At 39.5% G+C, this 14,908-nt stretch overlaps 1 protein-coding gene across 8 annotated transcripts in view; it reads right to left on the bottom strand.

The window, feature by feature from the left end:
- The window catches only part of si:dkeyp-72e1.9 (syntaxin-binding protein 4), a 101,052-nt gene that overhangs the window by 19,795 nt on the left and 66,349 nt on the right, over positions 1–14,908 (bottom strand). For all 8 annotated transcript variants that reach the window (XM_051717699.1, XM_051717701.1, XM_051717703.1 and 5 more), the window contains exons 11-14: positions 12,251–12,323; positions 5,696–5,784; positions 3,732–3,828; positions 1,784–1,911 (exon numbers count right to left, since the gene is read on the bottom strand). In XM_051717699.1, coding sequence (XP_051573659.1) covers positions 1,784–1,911; positions 3,732–3,828; positions 5,696–5,784; positions 12,251–12,323 — 387 coding nt within the window. The remainder of the gene's footprint in view (positions 1–1,783; positions 1,912–3,731; positions 3,829–5,695; positions 5,785–12,250; positions 12,324–14,908) is intronic.

The following is a 14,908-nucleotide window of genomic DNA, read 5'->3' as shown; positions in this document are numbered from 1 at the left end:
AAACAGTTTTTCACAATTCCTGGCATTTAATCGTAGAAAACATTCCCTGTCTTAGGTCAGTTAGGATCACTACTTTATTTTATAGTAGAGAGCATGATTTATTTCAGCTTTTATTTTTTTCATCACATTCCCAGTGGGTCAGAAGTTTACATACACTTTGTTAGTATTTGGTAGCATTGCCTTTAAATTGTTTAACTTGGGTCAGTTGTTTTGGGTAGCCTTCCACAAGCTTATCACAATAAGTTGCTGGAATTCTGGCCCATTCCTCCAGACAGAACTGGTGTAACGGAGTCAGGTTTGTAGGCCTCCTTGCTCGCACACGCTTTTTCAGTTATGCCCACACATTTTCTATTGGATTGAGGTCAGGACTTTGTGATGGCCACTCTTAATACCTTGACTTTGTTGTCCTTAAGCCATTTTGCCACAACTTTGGAGGTATGCTTGGGGTCATTGTCCATTTGGAAGACCCATTTGCAACCGAGCTTTAACTTCCTGGCTGATGTCTTGAGATGTTGCTTCAATATATACACATAATTTTCCTTCCTCATGATGCCATCTATTTTGTGAAGTGCACCAGTCCCTCCTGCAGCAAAGCACCCCCACAACATGGTACTGCCACCCCCATGCTTCACAGTTGGGATGGTGTTCTTCAGCTTGCAAGCCTCACCTTTTTCCTCCAAACATAACGATGGTCATTATGGCCTAACAGTTCAATATTTGTTTCATCAGACCAGAGGACATTTCTCAAAAAAGTAAGATCTTTGTCCCCATGTGCACTTGCAAACTGTAGTCTGGCTTTTTTATGACGGTTTTGGAGCAGTGGCTTCTTCCTTGCAGAGCAGCCTTTCAGGTTATGTCGCTATAGGACTCGTTTTACTGTCGATATAGATACTTGTTTACCTGTTTCCTCCAGCATCTTCACAAGGTTCTTTGCTGTTGTTCTGGGATTGAGTTGCACTTTCGCACCAAACTACGTTCATCTCTAGGAGTCAGAATGTGTCTCCTTCCTCAGCGGTATGATGGTTGCGTGGTCCCATGGTGTTTATACTTGCGTACTATTGTTTGTACAGATAAACGTGGTACCTTCAGGCGTTTGGAAATTGCTCCCAAGCATGAACCAGACTTGTGGAGGACCACAATTTTTTTTTCTGAGGTCTTGGCTGATTTCTTTTGAATTTCCCATAATGTCAAGCAAAGAGGCACTGAGTTTGAAGGTAGGCCTTAAAATACATCCACAGGTATACCTCCAATTCAGTACACCTCCTATCAGAAGCTAATTGGCTAATTGTCTAAAGGCGTGGCATCATTTTCTGGAATTTTCCAAGCTGCTTAAAGGCACAGTTAACTTTGTGTATGTAAATTTCTGACCCACTGGAATTGTGATATAGTCAATTAAAAGTGAAACAATCTGTCTGTAAACAATTGCTGGAAAAATTACTCGTGTCATGCACAAAGTAGATGTCCTAAACGACTTGCCAAAACTATAGTTTGCTAATATTAAATCTGTGGAGTGGTTAAAAAATGTGTTTTAATGACTTCAACCTAAGTGTATGTACATTTCTGACTTCAACTATATCCAAAAGGCAGAGGGAACGTAACGAGCAAACTCTGACAAATGAAGCTTTTTGCTTAAAAGACTTTGAGCAGCAGAAAAGCTCTCAAAAATGCTCAACTTTGGGAGAAAGTAAAGTCTACATTGTGAGGAGGTGCTTTGAAGATTGCGTAGAAGTTTAGCCAGAATCAAAGTTAAGCACTCAATGCTGAATCCTGTAGATGCACTTACTGGGGAGTGAAAGGCAGAAGTGTCCATCAAGCTAGCTGCTTCCTGATAGGAGAACATAAAGGGCCCTTGTCCTAGTCCCGCCTCCTCCAGCTTCTCTTGATAAACACTGCGTGTGGCTTCCACAAAGTCTTATGAGGGAGATAGAGGCATAGTTAGAAATACCCGAGATAAGCACAATATACATAATAAGCAAGGATTCAATGTGTTATTAAAAAGGGTTACACAAAAAAAGGTGTGAAATACAACAATTATACCCTCGTCATCTTAACCACCTGTTTCTGTTATGTGGATTTGAAAACGTGATATCAGGTCAGTATTTGCTTGCAATACATTCTCTTCTTATATCACCCAACTAAGTATTTCAAGAAAATTCCTTTAGCTTTATATTTCTATATAAAAAAATGTATTCCCTTTCCAAAGGTGCACTTTAGTCTATGTCAAAATTTTATTATTTCCTTGTCTCATTTGACTGAATTAACACTTCAATAATTGAAAATACATTTATATCTAAAAAATATTGGCTGTTACCTATAAAATCAACCTCAAATAAAGTAGCTGTAAATAATTCACAAGATATATTACATTATACAGGTGTTTTTTTTTGTAATCACTGTTTAAATTTTTGGAGTTGTTGGGAGTAATTTTCAGTGTTTTCATGTTTCCACAACTGATTGTAGTTTTTTCTTTTTCATCAGAAAACACTTTTAAAATATTTTGACATAGGGGAGACCGGGTCGAGTTGTCACACTTTCACTCCATTAATTTTTTTTAGGGTATGCTTATTTTTGAAAGTCAATTTCTGTATGGCCACATACCTTGACTACAAAAAAAAGCTATTGAACATTTTTACAATTATGGCCCAGGAAAAAAGACATAATTTATTGAATACACATTGAACTTTTGTGGGGCATGTTGTCACATGCCCCACAAAAATGGAAAAGGTAACGTGCAAATATGTAAAAACATTGTTTTGGCGAACAAATATTGTAACTGATAAACTGTATAAATTTATGACATTTAAAAAAACATGTGACAATATGCCCTGACCTGACAAATACTTTTATTCTAAGAACACATTTAAAACTTTTAGTAAAAATTTGACTATATAATATAGCTGACCCTTGCATAATTGTATGCCAGTATGCCTACTGCAATCAGCAGCATCTGTTTAAAGTTTTTAGAAACTTGCCAGTCAGACACTTTTGGATGCACGAGACAAACAGTGTCTCCCGAAAATTACAGAAAAGCTTGCAAAAAGTTAGCAAAAAGTACATAGGTGTCAGCACAAAACAGAAACAAATTAGTTTTAATTGTTTGACTTTTTTTAATGATTTAAGTGCTATCATAACGGGGGAGAACAAAACGACAGGGGGCTTTCCCTGTCATATTTCCATTAATTTTTTTCTACAAAACGGCATGCTGTTCTGCATAATTTTTCTATTTCGCCTGGCATTGGTTTTACCTCATTCTTCATTCAGGCTGCACCTAATGGGAAACACCTAAAAATATATATTTTATATTTTGGTAGAGAATTATGTATTATAATTTATAATTATTTTAAACAAATTTATAATAATACATATTTATAAATATATATGTTGCCTGTGTTTCCAATCTCAACACCCCATTTTCAGTCAGTGCAAGATGTTTTTACATAAAATTTACTTTGGAGGATGTAATTTCCAAAAATTATGTTCATTTAAGAGGGTTCTGAATTAGGTGTTTGAAACCAACACACAAAAACTCCACTAGAGAAAACACATCTGCGCAATTGGAAATTTGACTCCAAATTGTATTGTTACAGAGATATAGCCCTTTTGACAACTTCCCCGTGTGACAACTAGCCCCAGTCTGGCCTATATCAAATGTAAGATAACAGAAATAAAACATGGGAATTGACTATGGGGGCATTTTTTGCTAAATAAGTGTGTACGGGATGTAGCTATACCTCCATATGACACTGTACCCTGAGGGTCTGCAGTGAGACTCTCTCTGAGCTGCTGTCTCTTCTCTTCTGTAACATCCAGACCCAGATAAGACAGAGCCTACAGCAAGACCACACTGTCAAAATCTGCCTATCATTATTGTATTAGTTGACCAGTGACTATGGCCCCCTTGACTAAACATATTGATCGTACCTGTCTATTCAAGCTTGTAAAGTGTCCTGAAAGTTACCCCTACATACACAAGAGGGCAGTGTAGTAACAAAGGTCAAGTCAGTGGCGTACAATAAATCCAAGCTTATCATCCATAAGCACAGTCAACCACAATTATGGTCAAAAGGCACTGATATGGCTAATCAGATTAAACAATGATGATACTGCCACAAAAATAAGATAAAATATTGTTAAATTTAAAATGGTATGGTAACCGGACTGCTTTAGAAAACTACTTATGAAATCTTGATAAACAAGATTAGCAGTGAACAGTATAAAGGAACTTCATCATAGAAAACTTTGCACCGTTTCAAATACCTGATCATGCAACACTTAATATTGGGTGCATTGTGCCTTTAGTCCACATTTAAGTGCTCTCGTCCATTGAGACCTAATCCTATTAATGGACCGGTAGATTAGGGTCAGCCTCAGGATCAGCAGGATTAAATTAAATCTCTGCTAAACAACTGCACCATAATAAAGAGCAAAGCCAGAAATCTATGAGAAAAACAACAAGGATATCTGTATAAACAGTCTGTCAGTGACTTTGCAATGAGATACGGGCTCCTTTAGAAGTCAATTGTACAGATAACAATGGGATTAACCCGCAAAATTTACTTTATGCTGTTTGAAATAATGAGTCTAATCCTGTCATTAATAAAAAGTACAGATTCAGGTACAAGTATCCATTCAATATAAAGAGATTCATTCAAAAGTTAGTTATGGGACTCTTGAACAAAACATCATGGCCAAATGACTTTTTAAGAGTGCTGATATTTTGTATAACAGCACTGGGGCGCTTCACTGTTTGTATCACTCCGCTTCCCTGTGTGTACAGCGTTCCAGACATCTTTAATCCTGCTTTAGATTCTTTTGGAACTCTCTTCGTTAGCAGAGCAAAAATATGTAAACAAAATATGCAGACATATTGTATCTGAAATGTAAGTTATTCAGTATTAACTTCTTGTTCTATAATTGTTGAATAAAAGTAATATCACAATCGCAATCATGCTGCTGTACTGAATATCAGCAAGGCTGTGATTACCTACAGTAAAAAAAAATGACATTATTTCTGTTTCATTCTGCTTTCTAAGGTCTGGTCGGAAAAATGAGCTTCATTACAATTATTTTATTCTATTGGCAGCCATAGTTTTTAACAGTAAAAAATAAAAACTGCATGTAGTTTTATGAAAAAATATTGCTAATGTTTATCTGTTCATCTCTCCTACCTTACAATATACTTTGAAGAATAGATTGTACAATACTTATGTTATATTTTTATAAGGAGTTTCTCCTTGCCACTGTCACCTTTAGATTGCTGACAGGCTGTATTCTCTGTAAAGCTGATTTGGAACAGTATTTATTGTGAAAAGTGCAAATAAACTTAAATCAAACTGAAAATGTTTGTCTTCATGTTTCTACATTTAACAGTATTCTAATAGTGTGGAAATAAAAGATATGCTATTAACTAAAAACAAAGTTTATTTTCATATTTTTATATTTTAATAATTTATTTTGGTGTTAATGCAATAACAATATACAAGCCAATTATTTAATTTAGCAAACAACATGTCTATAATATTGCACATACTATTTTTCTCACACAGTATAAATGGGTCTTTATATACAAAAATTTACAGCTGCCTTTATATTGTAGGAAGGTGGTACCTCACAAGGGGCTTATCATATTGTTGTGGGGTCCTAGTCATCAAAAAATATGAAAACATGCAAAATTGGTTGGGTAAACCTGGCTTACCAGATCGAGCTTCTCTGATTTGAGCCGTATATGGGGGTCCAGGGAGATCTTGGGTTTGGAAACAGTGGCCGGTCTCTGTGTGTTGGAAGCTGGTAAGAAAGTGGGACATTAAATCACCCAGTTAAGTGTCACACTCACATAAGAGCATTTAGTGCTGAGTGCTAGTTAGCTGCATTGGAAAATGTGGCCTAAATGTTTTTCATTGTCTGGGAGCTCAAATGAATGGTTATTACATTAATACAATAAAGATTATGAACAAAGTGAGGGATTTGAATTGAGGGGAAGAGAGAGAGAGATGGCGATAGAGAACACCAGTATTAATACCAGTGCTTTTTGTGGTATGGGCATTGTTTGGCTCTACCTCCCTGACAACTACCCCCCATACATCCCATGCTGGTAAATCAGGACCAACACGGCACAGCAGGGAGCTCAGCCAGTGGGAGTGGATTTAACAGGTGGTATTGATGGGTCACGCACTTCCTCACAATCCAGGACAACTAAAACAATCCAGATTAATGGTGCATTTATGAGTGTTTCATCAGAATTGTGTGTGGAAAGCCAAAATGTTTGTAGCACAATAATACAACTATTAGTTAAAAACAACATGGCATCAAGATTTCTCATGTGCAATGGCCATGCACAAAATTTGATTTGATTTTCACCAGTTCATTTTAAATGGTCCTGCGGTTTGACAAATTAATTTCTACAAATATTGCATATAGTCTCTCAGTTAAAGCTGAAGTAAATAATTTCTGCGCCACTAGCGCCACTGAATGGAACTGCAAAAATAAACAATGTTTTCAAAACATCTTTCTAAATACACCCCTTGTCTGCTGTTGATCAAACAAAGAGATAGTCCTGCCCCCAACACATGCCACTGGTTGAGTAACATTGTTGGGGTGGGTCTAATCAGGTCACTTAAAACAAACACAGGAATTTTCATAGTGCCACAAAGACACAGTATTTACAGTCTTCGAGAAAATTAACCTATGAATGGCTTACTTATAGTTGTCTCTGCATATTAAGCTGGCATATTTTATTTTTTTTAACACTGAAAAAGTTACATACTTCAGCTTTAATTTGATATCATTGAAGTTTCATGCATAATAATTATAAAAGAATTAGCCAAATACAATTTAAAGTAGTTTTAGATGGACTAAAGTATGTCACACTGGAGGAAATGTCATCTTTCCAAAAGTATTTCATGTCAACTACCATTAAACAGCATCTATCCATGGAGACCAGGGGCCATGTTGTAGGTACTTACTGTCTTAAGTCTTCAATGTACAAGTTAGGATTTGGAAATCACTAAACAGACCCCCGTTCCAATTAGCTTTAAAGTTGAGATCCACGCAATCCATTTTCATTTATTTAAGTCTCTTCTAATAAATGTGTAAACGTGAATAATACATAAATACATAAAGGGGGAATAATACATTATGAAATATTTTAACTTCATCAAACACTTAAAACATTGAAGAATTTAACAAATTGGCTCCTACAACATCTACGCATGGGTTTGGTGAATCTTGGCAAAGAGTTCAGGCATTTCTGCCTTGTGCTACCATATCTTTTCTAACTCATCTGATGGGGTGTGTTCCATTCAGAACTGATCATCCCTATACCCTATTTCCTTCATAGACTTTACCCTCCATTGTGAGAACTTCAAAGGGCTGAAAGGTTTGGGGATCAAAAATAGTGGTCACTGGTCATTTGTTCATTTTATTGGATATTCTGTTTGGACTGACCCTACAGCTTGGCTATTATTATTCTCCCATCGATTGACAGAATGTTCAAATGATCTAAGAGTCTGTTTTTGAATGTTTGTGATTTCAAACTTCAGCTGTCAAAACTTGTACACAAGCCCTTTAATCGGCTTTAAGACATATGTTTATACCTCTCATCCACACTAGAACAACATTTTCCTCCATCGAAAATGGAGACTTTTAAAAATGTTCTCTAGTACTGCATACTTTGGAAAATGATGACGTTAGAAAACAGCAAAACAGAGTTTAGTATGGACGTGGCCTTACAGTTAGAATGTTTCTGTATTACATCCACAGAATTCTAGAATCATCCTTTACACTGATTTCAGCGAATTTAAATCAAGCAATTTGTCTGTCCACTTTGAAAGCGGAACTACTGCATTACACGCACATTCACAGCAAATGCGAGACACCGCAGAAATAGAAACCAAGCAATCAACAAAATGTCCTGTCACTCGTCGCTTGTCGTGGCTGGTTAAGACAAAAACTCTAATCAATAGGGCTGGGTATCATCAACCACCTCAGGATAAGATATCGTGATACATAGGTCATGATTCTATATGTATCGCGATACATCACAATATAATAGTTGGATCGTTGTGGCAAACATGTGAGAGAGACCCATATTTGTCATATCCATGTCCCAGCATGTGATACGAATACACAAACAGAATAATACAAAATATTGATACAGGGATCAAAAGTATCAACACAATAACGTGAGAAAAGTATTGCAATATTTTTAACGCATGACGCGTTAATGCATCATGTCTGGTTAGGACCCAGTGTTAGATAACATTAGAAATCCTTCCAAACAACAAAGCACAAAGTTTAAAAGACTTAACAACAAACAACAACAATTAAAGGATGACAAGGGTGATAAACATCCACCTGTGTCTTAGTCTAAACGAATCCAGTCTTCCTTTATGGGAAGGACACAAAAAGTCGGCTACACAGAATGTCTTTTGCGGTTTTACAGTGGCCATTTAATCCAGATTAGAGAGATGTTCTTTAGTCCTGTGAAATCTGTAAGTTTGGATAAATGGGTAATTTAGCACTATACGCTCCACAGATATCATGAATGATTAGAATACTGTTTGTGTAAACACTGCACGATTCAGAGTTCAAGGGCGAGTCAGGTATGCACATATCCTGTCTAGATTAACCTCTGCTGCACCTTAAGCTCTGGGCCAGGGATAAACTCATGGACAGGTGCGTGGTGGACATCTCAGTCATTCATATTACCAACTTAATATTAACAATAGCCCCAAAAAGTATTTGGACACTTCAGTTACACTTAGAAATGTATACATCATTACATTAAATAACAAAATATCAAAACAAGAGGCTTTTATTTTTATTTTTTTTAAGAAAGAAAGCACACTTTTTAACCAAAACATTTCACAAAAATATGCTATATAAAACATTTTAAAAAGAGATTTGTCAAATTTGAACTGATAATACAATAAATCTACTATTAAAAATTAAGACAAAAAGTATCTAGAGATTTTCTGATTGTCAAACTTAGTGGAACGTAATGTGATAAGGCACTTGTGTGAACTTAAAAGGATAGTTCACCCAAAAATGAAAATTCTCTCATAATTTCCTCGACCTCATGTCATTCCAGATGTGTATGACTTTCTTTCTTCTGCTGAACACAAATGAAGATTTTTAGAAGAATATCTCTGCTCTGTAGGTCCTCACAATGCAAGTGAATGTTGAAGCTACAAAAATCAGATAAAAGCAGCATAAAATTTATCATATGACTCCAGTGGTTAAATCCATTTCTTCAGAAGCGATATGATAGGTATGGGTGAGAAACAGATCATTACTATCATTACAGGTCCTTTTTTATTATAAATTCTCCTCCCATGCCCAGTAGGTGGCAATATGCACAAAGAATGTGAATAGTCAAAAACAAAAGAAGAATGTGAAAGTGAAAGTGGAGATTTATAGTAAAAAAGGACTTAAATATTAATCTGTTTCTCACCCACACCCATCAAATTGCTTCTAAAGACAAATTTAACCACTGGAGTCACATGGATTACTTTTATGTGACCTTTATGTGCTTTAGGAGCTTCTTTTTAGGAGTAAATGATGAGAGAATTTTCATTTTTGGGTGAACTATCCCTTTAAGAGGAACTGATTTATTCATCCTTTGCATCCTAATGATCTTGGGATAAGTTGGTTAAAAGTTCTTGCCAAAATGGCTCAGAAAAGAGAGAAAAGCTCTAGCATCTATTGTTTGCAGATGCCACTTAATTTTATATTTTATGTAACATAATGGCTTTGATACATTTTTAATGTGACTTTTTGTACATGCAGACAAATACAAAAGTGAAGCCTTCTTTGAATGGTTTTCATACAAAGATCTCACTTGAAATGTAAACATTCACCCGGATTACAAAGTATCTAAAAGCATAAAATAACTTTAATGGGTTTTCTGTATGTTTCAATAGCAATTTATCAATCCCAGTTGAGTGCCTCAAGAAAGGATTACACGCTATACTGCAAACCAATCTATACTGAACAGCTACCCAGCTGCTGTAAATTGAGATAAGAGGAATATCTGTCCCGACTTGAAAGAAGCCTTCCTCCCTTATTTTGTACTGTCTTCTGGAATTTGATTATGTATTTTATACACCTCAGATACATGCCTGGTCCCTGGGGGACCATGAGATTATTTTTCAACTGGCCATTGATTAAAATCCAAACACTGCTACTGACTAATCCTTAATCTTTCTTTCTCTCTCCTTCTCTCACAAAATAAATAATTGCTTTGGGAGAAATCCTGTTTCTCAAAGCACTGTTTAATTTTATGTATTTATTTTTTGTTACTTGCACTTTGTAAAAAGATCTGTAAGGTACCTTTTTTATTATTTTTTATGTGTAACTGTGAAGTTTTGTAGAAGATGCACTTTACAAACAGTACCACTGAGTAATTCTAATGTAATGTGATATGAAGGCATACAGAGCAATATACACTGCGTGCCCAATTATTAGGCAAGTGAGTATTCTGATCTTATCATTATTTCCATGCACATTTTCCAACTCCAAACCATATAAACTTGAATGCTTATTGGATTCAATCATTTTTAGGTGGTATGTATTTGTGTAATGAGGGAGGGTGTGGCGAAAGTGATTAACACCTTATATCAAGGTGTGCATAATTATTTGGCAGCTTCATTACCTCAGGTAAAATGGGCCAAAAAAGAGATTTAACTGATACTGAAAAGTCAAATATTGTAAAATGCCTTTCAGACGGATGCAACACTCTTGAAATAGCTAAACTATTGAGACGTATATTACACCGGACAATCAAACGTTTTGTTGCGAATAGTCAACTGGGGAGCAAAAAACACATGGAGAATAAAAGGCACAAATTAACTGTAAAAGACCTGAGAAGAATTAAACGTGAAGCTACCAGGAACCCATTATCCTCCAATGCTACCATATTCCAGAACTGCAACCTACCTGGAGTGTCCAGAAGTACAAGGTGTCAAGTGCTCAGAGACATGGCCAAGGTCAAGAAGGCTGAAACACGACCACCACTGAATAAGATTCACAAGTTGAAGCATCAAGATTGGGCAAAGAAATACCTGAAGACAGATTTTTCAAAGGTTTTATGGACAGATGAAATGAGAGTGGTTCTTGATGGACCAGATGGATGAGCCCGTGGCTGGATCACTAATGGACACAGCGTACCACTTTGAGTCAGGTGCCAGCAAGGTGGAGGAGGGGTACTAGTATGGGCTGCTATCATTAAGGATGAGGAAGTTGGACCTTTTCGAGTTGAAGATGGACTGAAACTCAATTCTCAAACCTACTGCCAGTTTCTGGAAAGTACTTTCTTCAAGCAGTGGCACAGGAAAAAGTCCTCAGCATTCAAGAAGGCCATGATCTTTATGCAGGACAATGCTCCATCACATGCATCCAAGTACTCCACTGCTTGGCTAGCCAGCAAGGGCCTCAAAGATGCCCAAATAATGACTTGGCTCTCTTCCTCACCTGACTTAAATCCTACTAAGAACTTGTGGGCCCTTCTCAAATGTGAGATTTACAATGAGGGAAGACAATACACCCCTTTGAACAGCATTTGGGAGGTTGTGGTTGCTGCTTCAGCGAAAGTTGATCATGAACAGACCAAGAAACTGATAGACTCCATGGATGGAAGGCTCATGGCAGTTATTGAAAAGAAGGGTGGCTATATTGGTCACTGAATATTTTTGAAAGGCCAAATATTTTATTTAGTTGTCATTTTGTTTTAATTGTTACTTATTTGTTGCACCTACTCTAAAAATTGAGAATAAACAATTGGGTTGGGAGAAATTCTTTTTGTAATTTAGTTGCCTAATAATTGTGCACACTAATAGTTGCCTAATAATTGTGCACACTTATATATTCCCCTGAGAAAAACAAAACTCACTTTCTTTGTTAAGCATTCAGTTTTGAGGTTCAATAACATTTTGGATTGACTGAGAGCATTGTGTTTGTTCAGCTATAAAATTAATCCTGAGGAATACAATTTGCCTAATAATTGGACACACAGTGTATATATTGTGATTACCTTGCACAAAGTTAACATGTTTTAAAGGCTATGAAACTAGAGTATTTCTTTCAAAAGGGAAATCTGAGATATATTAATAAAATATTCAGCATTGGCCTCTTTAGGTGGTGAGAAGAAAAGAAAAAAAATAGATGTAAAGGGTATTACAATGTCTGTAATTAAGAGGGTAAATTTGTATTTTCATGTTTAAGTGACTATTTGTGACTCTGGGAGGAAACATACCTGAAACCTGTATATCTGGAGGGCAGATATCAGGAGAAGATGAAAGTACAGGAGATATTTCCTCTTGTCGCATCTATGAGAAAAACAGTTCTGATGAATCAAATGCAGGGCAGAAAGACCATAACAATGAAATTGCCTGCACATAATGTATAGTGTTCCAAAAAAGTATTTAGACACTTTTGGATACTTAAGTCACACTAAAGGATTTCAATGTCATTGCATTATATAACAATATATACAAAGTAAGTGGCATCTGTAAACAAATGATGCTACAGCTTTCTCAGAACTAACTTCCCTTTTCTGAGCCTTTTTAAAATGACTTTTAGCCCATTTTTGATTGATTTTTAGTGGATGCATGAAGTCAGTTCCCCTCAAATTCACACAGGTGTCCTAGCAGTGTAACCACAAGTGTAGTTCCCTATCTGTCACTCACTCGACGTTGTGTCGATGTAGTGACACTAGGGGCTCACTCTTGGGAGCCCAAGACACCTCTGGTCCTTGATAAAAGGCCAATGAAAATTGGCGAGTGTTATTTGCATACCACTCCCGTATAAAAGGAGCTGGTATGCAACCACTCATTCAGATTTTCTCTTTGGAGCCGAACAGTCGATGTTTACTGAGCTGACTGTTCATTCACCTCTGCTGGATCCGATGGCGCATTTCAGCGGCTTCTCCATACTCTGCACTGGTGCACTGCAGAGAACGCCCCTGGGCCCTTCGGCAGAAATAAGAGAGTATATTTCTCTAAAAGAGTATATTGCTCTAAAAGAGCGGCACACACGGAACGTCTTTTTAAAGACGTGTCTTTTTAAAGATGCCTTTCCGTTTGTGTGTTATTCCTGGTTGTGGTCGTTATCTGTCTTTCGTGTCTGAGCGCGACCCACGCGGAGACAGCGTTCGTGGATGGATCATGTACTCATTGCGAGAACATGACCATGGCAATGTTGCGGTCGCAGCAAGCCACCCCAGCGGCTCCCCGCCTCGGTCCTTCTACCTACGGGTATGAGGCCAGCGCGGCTAGCACTGGGGGCGATTTGGGGACCCCAATGGGACCACCTCCACCGGGTACAGACCTCCCATTCCCCAGCACGCTCGTCTGCCCCGATCGGGCTTCTGGATGAGTCCGCCAGCTCATCTCACGGTGAGTGCAACCTCTTGTTCGGAGCCCGCGAAGCTGATGAGCTCTCGAGCGCAGCATTGGAGAGCAGGCTCGTCCAGTCAAACAAGGAAACATCAGCTGGGCTACCCCCCTCGGGTACGGTCGCCAAGTCACAGGCTGACACGGAAATAACGGACATGCTTTCCCGGGCAGCCACGCCCCGCTCCAGTTCCTTTCTTCCCAGAAGTGCACGAGGAGATGACAAGGTCATGGGAGGCACCTTTTATTGCCCGGTTCCGATCTTTCAGCTCCCCCGCCCTCACACCTCGATGGTGGGGCGGCCAGTGGTTATTCTGTGATTCCCCCAGTGGATAAGGTGCTCGTGGTGCACCTATGCCCGCAGAGCGCCGCCACCTGGCGCGGGCAACCAAAATTCCCGTCCAAGGCCTGTAGGTTTACGTCGTCCCTGATGGCCAAAGCCTACAGTGCCGCTGGACAAGCCGCCGCCATGGCTCTCCTGCAAGTCCACCAAGCCAAGGCGCTAAAGGAACTGCACGAGGGTAGTTCCGCCCCGGGATTGATGCAGGAGTTGTGCTTGGCGACTGACCTCACTCTCCGGGCGACAAAGGTCATGGTGCAGTCTCCCGGGCGGGCGATGTCCACCTTGGTGGTCCAGGAGCACCACTTTTGGCTCAAACTGGTCGAGATGGGAGAGGCCGACAAGGCACGGTTCCTTGCTGCCCCCATTTCCCAGGTTAGACTATTCAGTGACACCGTCGAGAACTGCGGGGCAAAGTCCTCGACAGTGTCACTGAATCAGCAGACGGAGGCTATCTGGCACATCCTGCCCCGGCGCGGCTCAAGATCCCACACCCCGCCTGCTCGTCGCCAAGGGCGTCCCCCTGCGGTGACTGCACTGGCTCCGCCGCAGCCCGCCCCTTCGGCACAGCCCCGGCGTGGAGCCCACCTCAGGAAGCAGACGCCACCCGTCTCAAGGCCGGCTGCCAAGAACCCGCGAAAGGCTCCGAAGCACCCCTGAGATGGGCGACCCAGGGACGATGAAACACACTGCTTTGGACCTGGTAAACAGACCACTCCATCCCCCGGTGGAGGGCCGGGAGGAGAATCTTTTGTTGCATTTTCATTTGATTTCGCCGCATGCCCAAGTGGCTGCGGTACCCAAGAGTTCAGCAAAAGAGCGGTTTCCTTGTTCCCTGGATCACATACCCGGTGTGCACGGCCGTCATCATGACCACCGTCCACCATTCCATTTTGGCAGGTTTGGCGCTCCAGCGGCAGTCTCCCCGCCCCTGCGTGCCCAGCTGTGGCACAAATCTGCCCCTGATGTGACAGTCTCCACGGGTCACGAGGACAGGCCTCTTCCTCCCCCATCCCAGGCTGTTCCGGAGGTGGTCACAAAGAGCCAGGTAAGTGCTTCGATGTCCCTGAACTCAGCACAGCCACAATACGGCGTGGCACCTCAGGCTCCACCCCGCCGCGAGGCCCCACCCACTGGTACGTCTGATGAGATTGTCCCCTTGGTCCCCCTCCTGGAGCTT

This window comes from Myxocyprinus asiaticus, chromosome 14 (assembly GCF_019703515.2).
Source record: "Myxocyprinus asiaticus isolate MX2 ecotype Aquarium Trade chromosome 14, UBuf_Myxa_2, whole genome shotgun sequence".
Classification (NCBI taxonomy): domain Eukaryota; kingdom Metazoa; phylum Chordata; class Actinopteri; order Cypriniformes; family Catostomidae; genus Myxocyprinus; species Myxocyprinus asiaticus.
Note: the sequence above shows the minus strand (reverse complement) of the source record. Positions and strands in the feature narration are given on the sequence as shown.